The following is a 15109-nucleotide window of genomic DNA, read 5'->3' as shown; positions in this document are numbered from 1 at the left end:
GAAACTGCATCAGAGGGGACAACATGAGCACTGTGTAATAGTTGCTGCTCGTTGCCAGTGAAAATCTGCTATTTAAAAGGTATGCGGGAGAGGGGGATGTTTGAGAGACCATATGGCATGCAGGCAAGAGAGAGAGAGAGACCAAATTACTTGTGGGACAAGGCGGAGTTCTTCTGCCCACCCATCTTGGGCCCAGGCCCACCCAAAATTGGGTGGCTGGCTACGCCCCTGCTCACCGCATGGCTACGTGCACTGGGGCTTTTTTATCTGCTGCAGTAAAAAGGGCCCTGGCGCACGGGAAAACAGCGCTGCTAGCGCAGGGCTCTTTTACCCACAGCTTAGTAAAAGGACCCCTTAATCTCGGCTCAACATAGTACCATGTTTTGGCACAAATGTGTCTTGAAAAATACCTTTTCTAACATTTTAACATCCATAACACAGCCCCATGTGTGTTTTATTGTTCAACAGTTTTTATTGAGAACAAATATTGCAAATTACAAGCATCAATATTTACATATATTTCAAAACATGCAAGTTGTACAACAAGTTACCATCCATGACCGTTCTCATATTTTAACCTCCCTATTCCCCCCGCTTCTATCTCTCTTTATGGGCACCAGAGCATCTTAACAGCGACATTCATACTTTATTGAGGATTAGGCTTTTTCCCTGCTGTGTTAGCTTAGCTAAATAGGGACTCCAGATCTTAAGAAAATCGGACCTTGCGTTTATATGAGCCTCTGGCCTCTTGCGCTTCCCATGTTAATACTTGGTGTACTTGGTTACACCAGTGCCAGAATTCAGGGGTATCTTGTGAGGTCCACGTTTGCAAGATGCATTTTCTTGCTATCAAACAAAGCTTGCGGCACAGCATTATCTCTCCCGCTTTAAGCCCCCTAAATGAGCCAGGACAATCAAGCACCACCTGATTAGGTGTTCCCCCATGTGTGTATTAATATTTGTTTGAAATATAGTACTTTGCAACTTTAAGGTGTATCCCCTAGTCTTTGCATTTTTTTTAAAGAAATGGTGCTGCCCTCTTCTGCTGGATGAAAGGTGTGGAGGGTGGTTACCTAGAGTGCTACGCAGCACTATGGGTTGCATTCACTGTGGACAGAGGAGGTAGATTGGGGTTAGGGTTACCATTTTTGTCCTCATAAAAAGAGGACACTTGCCCCGCCCCTTTCTCATCCCCCGCCCCACCCCGCCCCTTTCACACCCTCACCTCGGCCCCGACGTATATTCCCCTCCTCCCTCAATCACCTTGCCTCCCCCTTGTCATCTCCACTCTCCCCCGTCACCTCCCCTCCCCTTACTCTACTATCCCTGGTGGTCTAGAGGTACCTCTTCGGGGCAGGAAAGAGCCCCCTCTTTCCCGCCTGGAGCGCTGCTGCCAGCTGCCCTGCATCCTGTGGTGAGTCCAGCTCTCGGCATTTCAAAATGGCCACCGAGAGTTGAAGTCTCGTGAGGCTGCTTCAACTCTCGGCAGCCATTTTGAAACGCCGAGAGCCGGACTCACAGTATGCAAGGCAGCTAGCAGCAGCGCTCCGGGCAGGAAAGAGGGGGCTCTTTCCTGCCCCGAAGAGGTACCTCTAGACCACCAGGGATAGTAGAGTAAGGGGAGGGGAGTCTCGCCCCCGCCAGCTAGCCCGTTTGTCCAGAAATCCGGACAACCAGGCAGGCCAAATCCGTCCGGATGCCCGGACATGTCCTCAACAAGAGGACATGTCCGGGTAAATCCGGAAGTATGGTAACCCTAATTGGGGTGATGGAGGCCATGCTCGTGAGCGCCCAGTACCACCCCATGTTGTGCTATTTCCTGCGTGATCACATTGCTTGCTCTGCTCTGGATCTGAGATCAAAGAACCCCAGGATTACCATCTGTCCCTTCTGTACAGACTAGTGCTAGGAGATCTGTAGCTCGTTTGTGTCTGATTAATTCTACTTTTATTTCAGCTCCTCAAGGAATGTAGCAACCCATTAGAAAAACTGGAAGCCATCAGCAAGTTCATGAAAGAAAAAGGAACTGGGGCGATACTCGTATTCTACCTGTTATTAAAGACAAAAGATGAAACCAGCTACAAAGAGCTGCCTAGTTACAAGGCAAAGGGTAACAATTTTGTTGCATGCATATCTGCTGAAGGACCAGACCCCCGTTGCACTCTTTCCACTTTGTGGATTTAAAATGGTAAAATACATTTTGCAGATATAGAAGAATTAATTGATACCAGATGTAAATTAAAGGATATTACTAGCAAACACCTTAAACACTAAGGACATTTATGTAGAAGCATCTAGACGCGTAAATAAAACATTTTATATACATACAAATAGCTGTTTTAGGAAGTTGATATTTGCATGTATTATACACCCCCCCAAGATGCAGAGGTTAAAGGGTGCATTGCAAGGAAAGTGGCAAGGTGTGGTGTGGGAATGCTTAAAAAATTGATGTGTCCTTCCCATTTTACAACGAGAAAATACATCTAGACTGAAAAATATCCACTTAGACTTTTGCACCCACCCCAAGCCATGAATGAGTCCATTTCTCAACTGAGACCTGGGGCCTTAAATAAGGGACAGATGCAAAAGCTGATGATTCCCCACCCCACTGCCTGCATCCTCCACATCGGTCGTACCCTTCTCTGTGCCCCCCACTAACAATAAGGATGAGCCTTCCACCAGCCTCTCCTTGTTGGCAGTTTGATCCCTACCAGAATACTGTAAGACTGCTAAGTAGAGGAGTGTGGTAGCCGTGTTAGTCCACTCTTAAGGTTATCAATAGAAATCAAACAAAATAAAACATGGAAAAGAAAATAAGATGATACCTTTTTTATTAGACATAACTTAATACATTTCTTGATTAGCTTTCGAAGGTTGCCCTTCTTCCTCAGATCGGAAATAAGCAAATGTGCTAGCTGACAGTGTATATAAGTGACAACATTCAAGCATTACTATGACAGTCTGACAGGGTGGGAGGAGGGGGGTGGGTAGGAAGTATGCATGGGGACATCAAAGCATATCATTGATATTCTAACAGGATGGGTGTGGATAGGAGAGGGGTGGGGTGATCAACAGAGACATACAGCTTTATGGTTTATAATGGGCTAGGAACCCCAGATCCTTGTTAAGCCCTTTCTGTTGGGTGTTAAAATATTCAATCATTCTGACTTCAAAGGTCTTACGTTCTTGTATGGTTTTAAAGTTACCTTTCAGGATTCTCACTGTGAAGTCACTGGTACAGTGTCCTGATCCTGTAAAATGTTGACCAACAGGCGTGGAAACCCTGCTGGCACCAGTATTGTTCATATGATGTCTATGTAAATTGAATCTTGTCTTAAGCATCTGGCCTGTTTCTCCAATATAGCATCCTTCGTTACATTTTTTACACTGAATGATATATACCACATTGGAAGATGAGCAAGTGAAAGATCCCTTTATGTTGAATATCTTTCCGTTGTGGATGACTTTGGGGTCCTGTGAAATATTTTGGCATAGTTTGCAACTGGATAAATTACAGGGAAGTGTGCCCTTCTGTTCCTTTTCAGTCTGTGATGGAAGTTTACTTCTGATTAGCTTGTGTTTTAAATTGGGTGGCTGTCGGAAGGCCAGTACTGGTGGGGATGGGAATATCTCTTTCAGTAATTCATCCTCCTGGAGTATAGGTTGTAGATCTCTTATGATTTTCCTCAGTTTTTCCAGCTCTGGATTGTATGTCACTACAAGCGGGATTCTGTCTGTGGATTTTTTCTTTTTGTACTGTAGCAGATTCTCCCTGGGTGTTTTGAGGGAGGAGGCAATATTCTTGGAGATTATTTTGGGGTTGTAGCCCTTCTGTTTGAAAGATTCAGTCAGGCTTTTAAGGTGTCTGTCTCTGTCCCCTGGGTCAGAGCAGATACGGTGGTATCTTGTGGCTTGGCTGTAAATGATGGATCTTTTTGTACGTGAAGGATGGAAGCTGGAGTTGTGGAGGTAGCTGCATCTGTCTGTGGGTTTCTTGTATATAGATGTTTGTATACAGCCATCACTGATTGAGACCGTGGTGTCCAAAAAATTGACTTTTTCTGGGGAGTAGTCTATTTTGAATCTGATTGTAGGATGGTATGTATTGAAGGCAGAATAAAATTGTTTCAGAGTTTCCTCACCCTCCGTCCAAATCATAAAAATGTCATCGATGTACCGGTAGTATTTTAGAGGTTTGGTCTGGTGTGTATTCAGAAATGTCTCTTCCAGCTCAGCCATAAAAAGGTTGGCATATTGGGGTGCTGTCCTGGTGCCCATCGCAGTGCCCATTATTTGCAGATAGATATCATTGTTAAAGTGGAAGTAGTTGTGAGTTAAAATGAATTTGATTAATTTTGTAATAGTTTCTGGTGAGTATTGATGGTCCAGTGCTATAAAGTGGTTAGAGCTGCCATTTTGAACCAGGTTCTTAATGGAGCAGGAATGACTGGGGATCATTTCTGTCATGAGTGCGGGAATTAATGGGCAACATGCAGGCTCCAGATAGCCAGCCCTGCTTTGTGTAGTACACACATTGAATGCTGCACCTTCTCCTCTTTCCCTGCTCAGGCCTCCTCTGAATCTTCCTTGTGAGAAGGGGGGAATGTGTGTTGGGTGCTGGATTGACTCATTCTGAGCAGTAGGAGGTGCAACAGTAGAGGAACTTTGGCAGACACATGTGGCTGTTTGTACCACCCAGTCTTCTTCCTTCTTTTCCTTTTGTATGTACAGGAAGTTGGTAATGTGATTCTTTCATTGTGTCTCCACCCCCTCTCTACCTTTGATTTAAAATCGGGAAGTGCAATTGTTGGAGCTTTCACTGCTTCCCTACTTCTTCTTTTGGCTATGCAGACTCTCCATTTCCAACACAATAATATACCACTCACTTCACTATCAATATTAGCAGCAGTACTCATATGAAAAAAACATTGTTATTATTATTTATTAGGAAGGAAAAGGCCTCTGAGAAATGCAGTGTAACCATTACTGACTTAGGGGCATGTTTACTAAGCAATGCTAACCAGATAACATGATAAAACATTAGTGCACATCCGCACTAACATTTCATGTACATTACAATAGCCACACAGAATTTAAAAGGTGTTTGTGGAATATAAGCCTAATGTAACATAATATGACTGAATGATCAATTAGCTGTGTGAGGTGCATAATACCTAAATAGGTAGTGTCTGGGCATGAAGGGGGTAAGTGCAACAGAACTATCGGGAGTCCAATAGTGAAGCTGCATTGGGCCGCTCCTCTTTTCCACACCCCCTACCCTTCCAGTTCCCCCATCTGGCCCCCTGATCATGACTGCCCACCTGCCCCCTCCACCAAAGACCAAAACCCTCCCCAATAATCGTGACGCATCCTATCAGTGGTGGTCCTAATTGAGGTGGGGGCCTCGGGCCGCACTCTTCTGAGGCAGCATCACCCCCGCCCTTCTTTCCCTAACCCCCTTACTTGAACTTACCTTTTCTTTTCTAAAAGGTGGCAGTGACAGCAGCAGCCATTCCCATAGGGTGCCTTGCCACCGGTCCTGGCCCCTTCTCTCTACTGCGACCCATCTCTCTAATGTAACTTCCTGTTTCCTCAGAGGCGGGCCACAGTAGAGAGAAGGGGCCGAGACTGGTGGCAGGGCAGCCTATGGGAATCACGGACGCTGCTGACGCTGTCGCCGCCACCTTTTAAAAAAAAAAATGAAAAGGTAAGTTAAGGGACGGAGTTTGGGGAAGGAAGGGGGAGATATCAGATCATAGTGTGGCATGGTTTGGCGTGGCAGGGCGAGGGGTGGCGGAGGAGGATCCAGGGTAGCAGCTCATTCCTTGCCTCAGGCAGTAGATTGTCTTGAGCTGCCCCTGCCTCCTAATGCCCACCCATGACCAAAACCTTCCAGTTTTTTTTTCATAGCCAGTTGCTTTAACCATTAGGCTATGGCTCCATGCAACCCTCCTGTTTCTTTGACCGTTTGAAACAGTCCTCTCCATCTCCCACATTGCATGCTTACCACAGGTTAAAAGGTAGTACTGCAGGGCATGCTCAAGCGTCCCGTGGTACTTTTGGGATTGGCGCATGCTACCCACATGCTACAAAATAGAATTTATTTTTTAGTGTTGGGGGTGGAGAGAAGGCGTGTTCTCCACTAATTGCTTAGCACAGCTACATTGCTGCATGCTAACCGATTAACATGTGGTTAGCATGTGAGCCCGTACCGCCTACAAAATAGGCAGGGCTTTTTTTGTGGGGGTACTTGTGGGTACTGAGTACCGGCACCTTTTTCATTGTCTACTAAAATTGGCCCATGGTCCCCAAGTTTATGTGAAAGAACTCAGGCCCTACACATCAATTCTGCCTTGTCATAGATTCTGTGACTGGTTGTAGGGGGCATGACCATTGTGGGGTGGGTCCCTCAGTGATCACCTCACCCCTGAAGGGTGGCCTGGCATTTGAGTACTGGCATCTTTTACGCCAGAAAAAAATGCACTAAAAATAGGTTGACAGTCAGGGCTCATGTGCTAATGGAAAAATTAATGCTTGGTCATTAATAGGAAAATGGGGCCATTTTTACCACTGTGCTAAAAGCAGGAAAATCCTGTGCTGGGGATAACACCGGCCACTTTTTAGCACTGCTTAGTAAAAGGGCCCCACGTTTGTTAACACAGACGTACCTTAGACTAACAAACTTGTAGAGGCATGAGTTTTTAGGACAACTACTTTTTGAATTCTAGAATAGCAAAGCCAGTGCAAACATCCTTATAGAATTCAGACTAGATCCTGTGCATGACATGAATGATACATGCAGGAAGTTCATGAGGATGCAAAAGCATGCATGCATCTCTGTTTCACTACTGCAGCTTTATTTGCATATGGAGACTAGTCCACTGCTGATCTTTCTTTCTATGTGCAGATGAGAAAGAGAAATTACTTACAGAATTAGAAGACAGACTACCGCTCTCACAAAAGCAGAAGGAAGAAATATCTGGCAAACAGGAAGAAGTAAATCCTCCAGGTATAAAACTTATTGTATTTTTCTTTAGAGTTTGAAGTAAGAAAAATGGATGATTTGTTGGTTCAGCTATAAGTACATAAGTATTGCCATACTGGGACAGACCAAAGGTCCATCAAGCCCAGCATCCTGTTTCCAACAGTGGCCAATCCAGGTCACAAATACCTGGCAAGATCCCAAAAAAAGTACAAAACATTTTATGCTGCTTATCCCAGAAATTAGCAGTGGATTTTCCCCAAGCCAATTTAATAATGGTCTAAGGACTTTTCCTTTAGGAAACTGTCCAGACCTTTTTAAAACCCCGCTAAGCTAACCGCCTTTATCACATTCTCTGGCAACGAATTCCAGAGTTTAATTACACGTTGAGTGAATTTAAAGTTCTTAATATAATTAATTAGTTATTTGTAGATTATTATTTATACAAATAGGAATGTGGTAATACTTCAGAACCGGGGTGGGGGAGGGGGGAAGTAATAAATTGTAAAATCTATCTTATATATAGCATAGAAAGAGTGAGTGAGAATGCTGTTAGGAAGCTTATGCTGGCTTAATAGGGCAGGCATTTTGCTGAACATGACCCTTTTCCCAGACACATTCATCCAGGCCTGGTTTTGACCCTATTGTATGCAGGAATGAATAGCTCTGAATTTCCCTATGAAAAAGTACCTTATATATTTATGTATAAGTCTATCTTATGCAAATGTTGAGGGCAGTTTTGGGACTAAAATTGACAAAACCTGCTGTGACCCTTGTATAAGTCAAGGCTTCCCTCTAGCCTTCCCTCCCTCATCTGGTCCCTCCCCTCTGTTACAAACGAAAGGTCACAGAGTAGCATCTTTTAATGAAGCAAAGATCAGGTGACAGTGGCTACGTTCATGGCACTATGACCGTTGTCATGATTCACAGTATGCAGGTGAGAACAATTAATGGAATTCATTATAAATTTTCTAAGGTTATTAATTACTAGCATGTGGAGCTTTAGTAAACATTTAGGTCTGGCATCCAGTGCTTGTCTTATGCAGACTTTTCTTTTCTTATCAGATGACACCCGCAAGGCAAAATCCAATGTGGCAGCTGTAAAGCCAATGGTGCATGAAAAACAAGGAAAAAAGGAAGCCCAGCAGGATGTAACTGGTACTGCACAAGGAGTCCCTTTTGCTAGTCTTGCAGAATGCATTGTATTCATTTGCAGTCCTGCCACCCCTTCTGTATGGACTGGAGACAGTAGCAACTAGCAGTCTTTGTAGGGTCCTGCCTTCCTCATGGTGTGGGTTTTCACTCTAACCAGTTATTCTACCAGTGTGTAGTTGAAAATACATATCAAACATGTAAATTTGTTAGTTTTTTTTTTTAATGGATCATTTTGACGGATAACATTTTGATTGGGTCTAGAGAACTGGAGTTTTTCATAGCGTTTAGTAGAAAAGAGAATGGATACATCATTTTGAAATGTTAATAGGGCATTTATAAATGATTCTAGTGATTCCTGGACATTCTTCAAGTACAGCATGTCATGATTTCAAAAGAATGTAATATGTAGGCTGTGGTATAAAGTTGTGGTTTGCTTTTAACATTTAGAAGACTTTTTTTTTTTTTTTACAGAAAGAATGGAAAAGGATCTGAAGAAAAGAAAGGCTGAATCACAGCCAATTGGAGGTAATATAAAGAAATGATAAGATTTGAAACATTATGGATATGTTATGCATTCAGTAGAAGCAAAGAACATGATGGCAGATGAAGCTTAACGCGGCAAGTCTATAAATTGGCACAAAGACTGAAGCACCCCAATGCCATGTGCTTAGCCCCATTGGTACATCCATTTATGCCAATGAAAACCTGGTGTAAATCTTAGCATGGAGATTTAGGCACACTGGGCCATGTTCTATAACTAGGCGCCTGAATTTTGGCATGCCCATGAAACGCCCATTTCCCCATCCATAACCATGCCTTTTTGCCTCCGCACATTAGAAGTTTGGCACACATCATTATAGAATACTAGTGGAACCATGTCCGTTTCCTCAACAATGAAACAGGCCCTAGGAAGGCTGTCATGTAAGCTTTTTTTTCTCTCTCCCCTGCCCTCCCCTCCATGTCCAGCGATTCTCCTCTTCCCTGCCCTCCCCTCCCCTTCTTCCTTCCCTTCCCTCGATGTACCGCGATTCTCTCCTCACCTCGATTTGTACCTGAACGTTCTCTGTCTGACTGGCGCTGGCTTCCATTCCATTCGTAACATCCCTTCTGACGTCAGCGCGCCTCCAGCATTCCCTTCCCTCTCACTGTTCTGCCTTCTGATGTCATTACGTCTTGACGCGAGGGCGGGACAATGAGGGGGAATGGAACACTGGAGGCTGGCTGACGTCAGGAGATGTTACGAACCCAGGCAGCCAGACATGGAACGTTGGGGGTGCAAATTATTATGTAGGATACTTAGCGAGTTGTGCGCCTAAATTCTAATCAGTGCCAATTAGTGCTCATTATTGCATGTTGTGCGGTTATTAGCTTGTTAATCCAATTAAGTTACGCCTGGTGTTATAGAATCTATACCGATTTTGGTGTCTAAATCTAAGTGCACTATATAGAATCCAGGGTAAGCGATGTTGGCGTCTATGTTATAGAGTAGTATCTAGCACGTAAATTACATTCATAACTGCCAACTGGTGGTGCCAGTCATAGGTGCCAACATTTCAAAATAATTGGAGGTGCTAAATATAATACAAATTACCCTTCCCTGGAGATAACAAAGGAGCTTGCTCAATATAGGGAGTGCTCAGCAGCCTCTGGCACCCACCAAGCTGGCTCCTATGTCACCAGTCACATGTGTAAGTGCTCTTATTCTGGGTTCAATTCCCACTGAAGTTCCTTGTGACTCTGGGCAAGTCACTTAACCTTCCATTACTCCAGGAACAAAATAAGTACCTGTATCATGTTTTTTTTTTTCACAGCTAGTTGCTTTAACCATTAGCCTATGGCTCCAAGCAACCCTCCTGTTTCTTTGAGTGTTTGAAACAGTTCTCTCCATCTCCCACATTGCATGCTTACCACAGGTTAAAAGGTATTAAAAAAAACAAAACAAAAACAACAACAATGAGTGGCCTAGTGGTTAGAGCACCGGTCTTGCAATCCAGAGGTGGCCAGTTCAAATCCCACTGCTGCTCCTTGTGATCTTGGGCAAGTCACTTAACACTCCCTTGCCTCAGGTACAAACTTAGAGTGCGAGCCCTCCTGGGACAGAGAAATATCCAGAGTACCTGAATGTAGCTCACCATGAGCTACTACTGAAAAAGGTGTGAGCAAAATCCAAATAAATAAAATATACAGTACCACACCATAGATTACAGGCCTTGAAGATCCATAAAGTACTGCTTTGAAAATATTTTAAGAGTCACTTTGGAGGAAGTGCAGGATAAGTGATCAGGTTAGTATTGGGAGACACATGGTAAAGTGAAAGGGGAGTGTGTCATTTTCTTCTGCCGTTGTAGAACTACTAGTGAAAATCCACAGTTATGTACCTACCTTTAGGCACAAACATCTATGCAAGCTCAATGGCTGGAGGAAATGCTCACACTTAATTCTGTCAGTTATGCGCACAACTGATAGTATGCATAAGGGTAGGCCCACTCCTGACCCACCCATGGCCCCACCAGGTCCATGTCCCCCTTGCAGTTTCATGGTACGGATTTTCAACACACACTTTGGAGAATATCAGTTAAGGGCAGTTAGTCACATAAATGCAAATTAGTGCCAATTAACCCCCATTACCACTAATTATAGATTGTTCATGACATTTATTAGGATTTATTTACTGCCTTTTTGGAAAAATTCACTCAAGTCGGTGTACAGTAAGAATAAATCAACATAAGCAATAGGCAACTACAACATTAAAAAAAATTAGAAGTTAATTAAGCAATTATGTGCGTAACTGATACTATTCTATAACTAACTGAACATAAAATTGAGTGCTCAAGATTATAGAATTAGGAGGATCATGTATTGTGCACAAACCCTGGAGCATGTTATCACCGATTCCAGAAAACAGTGACAATGTTAAAGTAAACAAGTGGAGAAAATACAAGGAAGTGTAGACTAGTGGAGCACAATTCTACCTCACTTACCATCTTTGCCTCTCATCCTGCCACTCTAAGTTCCAGCATGATAGGTAGAGCCTGGCCCAAGTTTGGTGGGCCTCACTGAGCAAGTCACTCTTACCACCCAGAAACTCTCTGCCAGGAGATGACAGGAAAGGAAATCACAAGGCAATGGTACAGGGCTGGAGAAGGTAAGACATAGGTCCCTCAGTATATACCAGCCCCGCCCCCATCCTCTGGTAGTCACATGACAACCTTTGCACCTGATACAGATGTATGGATGGACCAATAGACATAATTAGCACAAAAAGCTTAATCCCTTGGTTCACAAACATGCCTGAAAGTTAGTCCAGTTGTGCAGGATTTTGTCAATGGGAATTCATCTATGTCACCTTGTCAAAATAAATGCAGTGAGGCTGCAAAATAATGTTTTGCTTTTATGTTCATAGAGAGAAGAACAAGAAATGCAGCTTCAGGTAAATAGAGAAAAGGTTTATTCAGTATCTGAAATATTATTTTGATAGGATGAACAGATACTCACAGTGAAATGTTAGCCAAAGATGTGCATAAACAAAATGAAAAATGCAGAAAACAGCTTGTTCAGTTTCAAAACGAAATGTAAAAAAAAAAAAAAAATTTCCCAGAAAGGAAAATTTTCATGTATTTTGTCTTTGGAATTAGCGCATCCTATCGGGCCCTGCTGCACCATAGTCTCTCACCCTCCCTTCTCCCCTTGTATTTATCTCTGCATTGTTTCATTTCCCCTGCTTTCCCCTCTCTTCCCTCTCAGCCCCTGCTCTTATCTCCTCCGCTTTGTTTTTCACCCTTGACAAATTGTATTTGAATCTAGGAGCCAGCCCAAATGGTTAGGAGCCAGTTACTAAGACTACTCACTAGCCCTTCTCCCCACCAATATTGAAGGGTAGGTAAGGAGGAGGCAGGGGTAGATCTAACTTTGAGATCTACCACAGTTCCTTTTGGGTTCTACCTTTCATTCCAGTTGCAGTAGAGAAAATGGAAGCAAGCTTACATAGTAACATAGTAGATGATGGCAGAAAAAGACCTGCACGGTCCATCCAGTCTGCCCAACAAGATAACTCATATTTGCTACTTTTTGTGTATACCCTACTTTGATTTGTACCTGTGCTCTTCAGGGCACAGACCGTATAAGTTTGCCCAGCACTATCCCCGCCTCCCAACCACCGGCTCTGGCATGGACCATATAAGTCTGCCCAGCACTATCCTCGCCTCCCAACCACCAGCCCCGCCTCCCAACCACCGGCTTTGGCACAGACCGTACAAGTCTGCCCAGCACTATCCCCGCCTCCCAACCACCAGCCCTGTCTCCCCGATCTTGACTAAGCTCCTGAGGATCCATTCCTTCGGCACAGGATTCCTTTATGCATATCCCACGCATGTTTGAATTCCGTTACCGTTTTCATTTCCACCACCTCCCGCGGGAGGGCATTCCAAGTTAGTTGCGGTTGAGACTTGGAAGGAGGAGGAAGTGCTGCCAGAGGCTCTGCAGGCTTCCAGGGGGAAGGGAGTGAGGCCTAGCTCCTTCCCCAGAAATGAGGAAGGTCCCTGGGGAGCGGTCCTCAGGAAAGCCCCAGGCCAGGGGGTCTCCTGGGGCCAGGGACCAGAAGGCCAGGAGAAGTAGTTCCCTCTCTGGCAGGGCTCCAGAGAGGAGGGAAAGGAGCCCTGTGGATCGAAGAGTGCAGGCTTCCACGGGAGGAACCCAGACCGGTACCCCCCTCACAGTGGCACGCCATCTAGCAGGTGAGGGGGGGAGAGAGCTGGGGGAGGCCCCAGAGAACAGCAGATCGGAGGAGAGAGAGGAGAGAGCAGAGGTAATGGAGATCTGCCGGGAGGCCCTACCGGTGTCAGAGGAGGAGGACAGTGACTCCTCAGAGGAGGAAGATTTCACAGACTATAGTCAGGATCCAGAGGACCCGACCAGTGGCCTGATTCAAATGGTGAGAAAGATAAAAAGCACAGAAAAAGAGGTGGTAGAGTTGGGGAAACGGGTTAAAATGGCAAAAGCCCTGTGCAAACTAGCCCCAGTGGAGCACCGCAAGACTTATACAAAGGAGGTAACCCGTTTACTCAAGCTTCTTCAAAAGAAAGAACATTTGCTGGGGGCATTGAAAAAGGGCCCTGGGAACCCTCTGAGAGAAGTTTACATCAACAGAGAAAGAATGGCCTTGGGGGGAAAAGCCCTGACAACCTTCAAACAGTCACAACAGCAAACAGAGAAGGAGAGTAGGAGCTCAGACCTTGGACCCCAGAACACCCAGGGGCCAGAGGAGCTTCCTGGGCCCAGTACCCAAAAGACATTACAGTATATGCAGTACCTTGCTAGTCAGTCTCTGGCAGCTTCTGGAGCAAGCAGGACTGGAGGTGGGGCTGGAGAGGCATCCTCGTTAAGGGAACCTGAGGTTGGAAAAACTGAACAGGAAAAAAGTTTTAAAACCCAGACTTTTCATCTGGTAGAAACAGGGGCTGGAAGTTCAGGAGAGAGACTCTTTTCTACACCAGTGATGGTGGAAGCAGAACTGAAAAACTTACTTGAGCAAGAAGCAAGAGGTCAGCAGAGGCAGTTGCAGCCACAGGTTTTGTGCCCATTGCCTGCAGCAGGAGTTGAGAGCAGCAAACAAACACTGACTCCATTGCAGCTGGGGAGGCCCCGCCCATGCAGCACTGAGGGGCTGGAGGTCACGGCCAGGCAGGCTGCAGCACTGCCAAAGACTGAGAATGCTGAGGTTTTAGCAGAGGAAAACCTGGTGACAGAGAGTGCTGCAGCTGGACAAACAGCAGGTGAAAAGGAGGGGTTCTCAATGAAGAAAGCACAGGAGGATCAGGAGTGTTTGCAACAAACCGGCCTGGCAGCAGAGGCTCCAGCCAATCGGGCTGTGGGAGCAGGAAAGACTGCAGAACAGCTACAAATGCTGGCAGGTGAAATAGCTGCAGCGCCAGAAGATTCCCCATGTGTGAGAGGGCAGGCACTTCTGGAGTGTGGGAAGCCTCATCCGCTTGGCGAAACAGCGGGGCTGGAGGATCCGACGGAGCAGAACGTTGGAGAAAAAAGGGACCCGGTCCAGAGAGCAGGTTTTGGGCGGGAGGGAGGGGTACTTGCCTTGCCATGCGCACCAGAAGTAAACGTAACTGGTGGTACTGGGGATTCTGATTCCGGCCAGACAGCGGGGTGGTTGGTTCTGGGGGGAGGGGTTGATTTGACGGGAGGGGGGCAGGGGCACCGGGAGGGGACCGGTTATATAGGGGAACCTGCTCTCAAAGTTCATACGGACCAAATCGATGGGGAGACAGGCAGGGTTTCTGTTGCAGGAGGCATTGAACTGATGGACACTGTGACTGCAGGGGATACGAGTGCTCGGGGGGTGAGGGGTGCAGGGGACCAAGGTTTGCTGGTTGAAGGGGTACAAGGCATGTTGGGGGGAGGGATAGGGAGGGAGGCTGAGAAACGGGGAAGGCTAGAGAAGGAGGATATGATGCATCAGGAGCGGGGGGGTCCCCGCGCTGGAGAAGGGGGGGGACGGTGGGGGGGGGGGGTCCGTCCTTTGCGGCGGTGGTGGGTGGAGGAGGCGGGCGCAGGGGAACTAGGGGGGTAGGGGGCAGCGGGGAAGGATGGGGAGGGGGTGGGGGGGAGGCCAGGTTCCCAAAAGGAGGAATGTGGTACAATTGAAATGGGTGGGGGAGGGGGGGATGCCAAGCAGGGATGCAGTCCTGAGATTGGTCCTTGGTCTAGGATTCCTCCCAGAGGACCTCTATGCCTGTATTCATCCGGTGAATATACCAGAATACGATATCAGCTTTCTAACCCAGCGAGGCATGGAGGTCTTCTGGGAGAGATACGAAGGGGTACGGGGGAGAGGGGACTGGAAGAACTACCGGGCCGTACCGATTAGCAGACCCGACCTGGTGCAGGTAACCCTTCTGGTTCGAAATGAGTCTCTATCAGGGGCGGACCTGGCCTTCTGGCTACAACGGTACGCAGAAT

General features: G+C 46.0%; 1 protein-coding gene across 1 annotated transcript in view; it reads left to right on the top strand.

The window, feature by feature from the left end:
• TMEM40 (transmembrane protein 40) overlaps window positions 1–15109 on the top strand; it is a 50522-nt gene that overhangs the window by 17602 nt on the left and 17811 nt on the right. The window contains exons 4-8 of the mRNA XM_030207921.1: window positions 1957–2110; window positions 6908–7009; window positions 8048–8140; window positions 8609–8662; window positions 11541–11567. Coding sequence (XP_030063781.1) covers window positions 1957–2110; window positions 6908–7009; window positions 8048–8140; window positions 8609–8662; window positions 11541–11567 — 430 coding nt within the window. The remainder of the gene's footprint in view (window positions 1–1956; window positions 2111–6907; window positions 7010–8047; window positions 8141–8608; window positions 8663–11540; window positions 11568–15109) is intronic.

The sequence above is a fragment of the Microcaecilia unicolor genome, chromosome 6 (assembly GCF_901765095.1).
Source record: "Microcaecilia unicolor chromosome 6, aMicUni1.1, whole genome shotgun sequence".
In the NCBI taxonomy this organism is placed as follows: domain Eukaryota; kingdom Metazoa; phylum Chordata; class Amphibia; order Gymnophiona; family Siphonopidae; genus Microcaecilia; species Microcaecilia unicolor.
The sequence above is the reverse complement of the archived record's forward strand: the minus strand, read 5'-3'. Positions and strand labels throughout refer to the sequence as shown.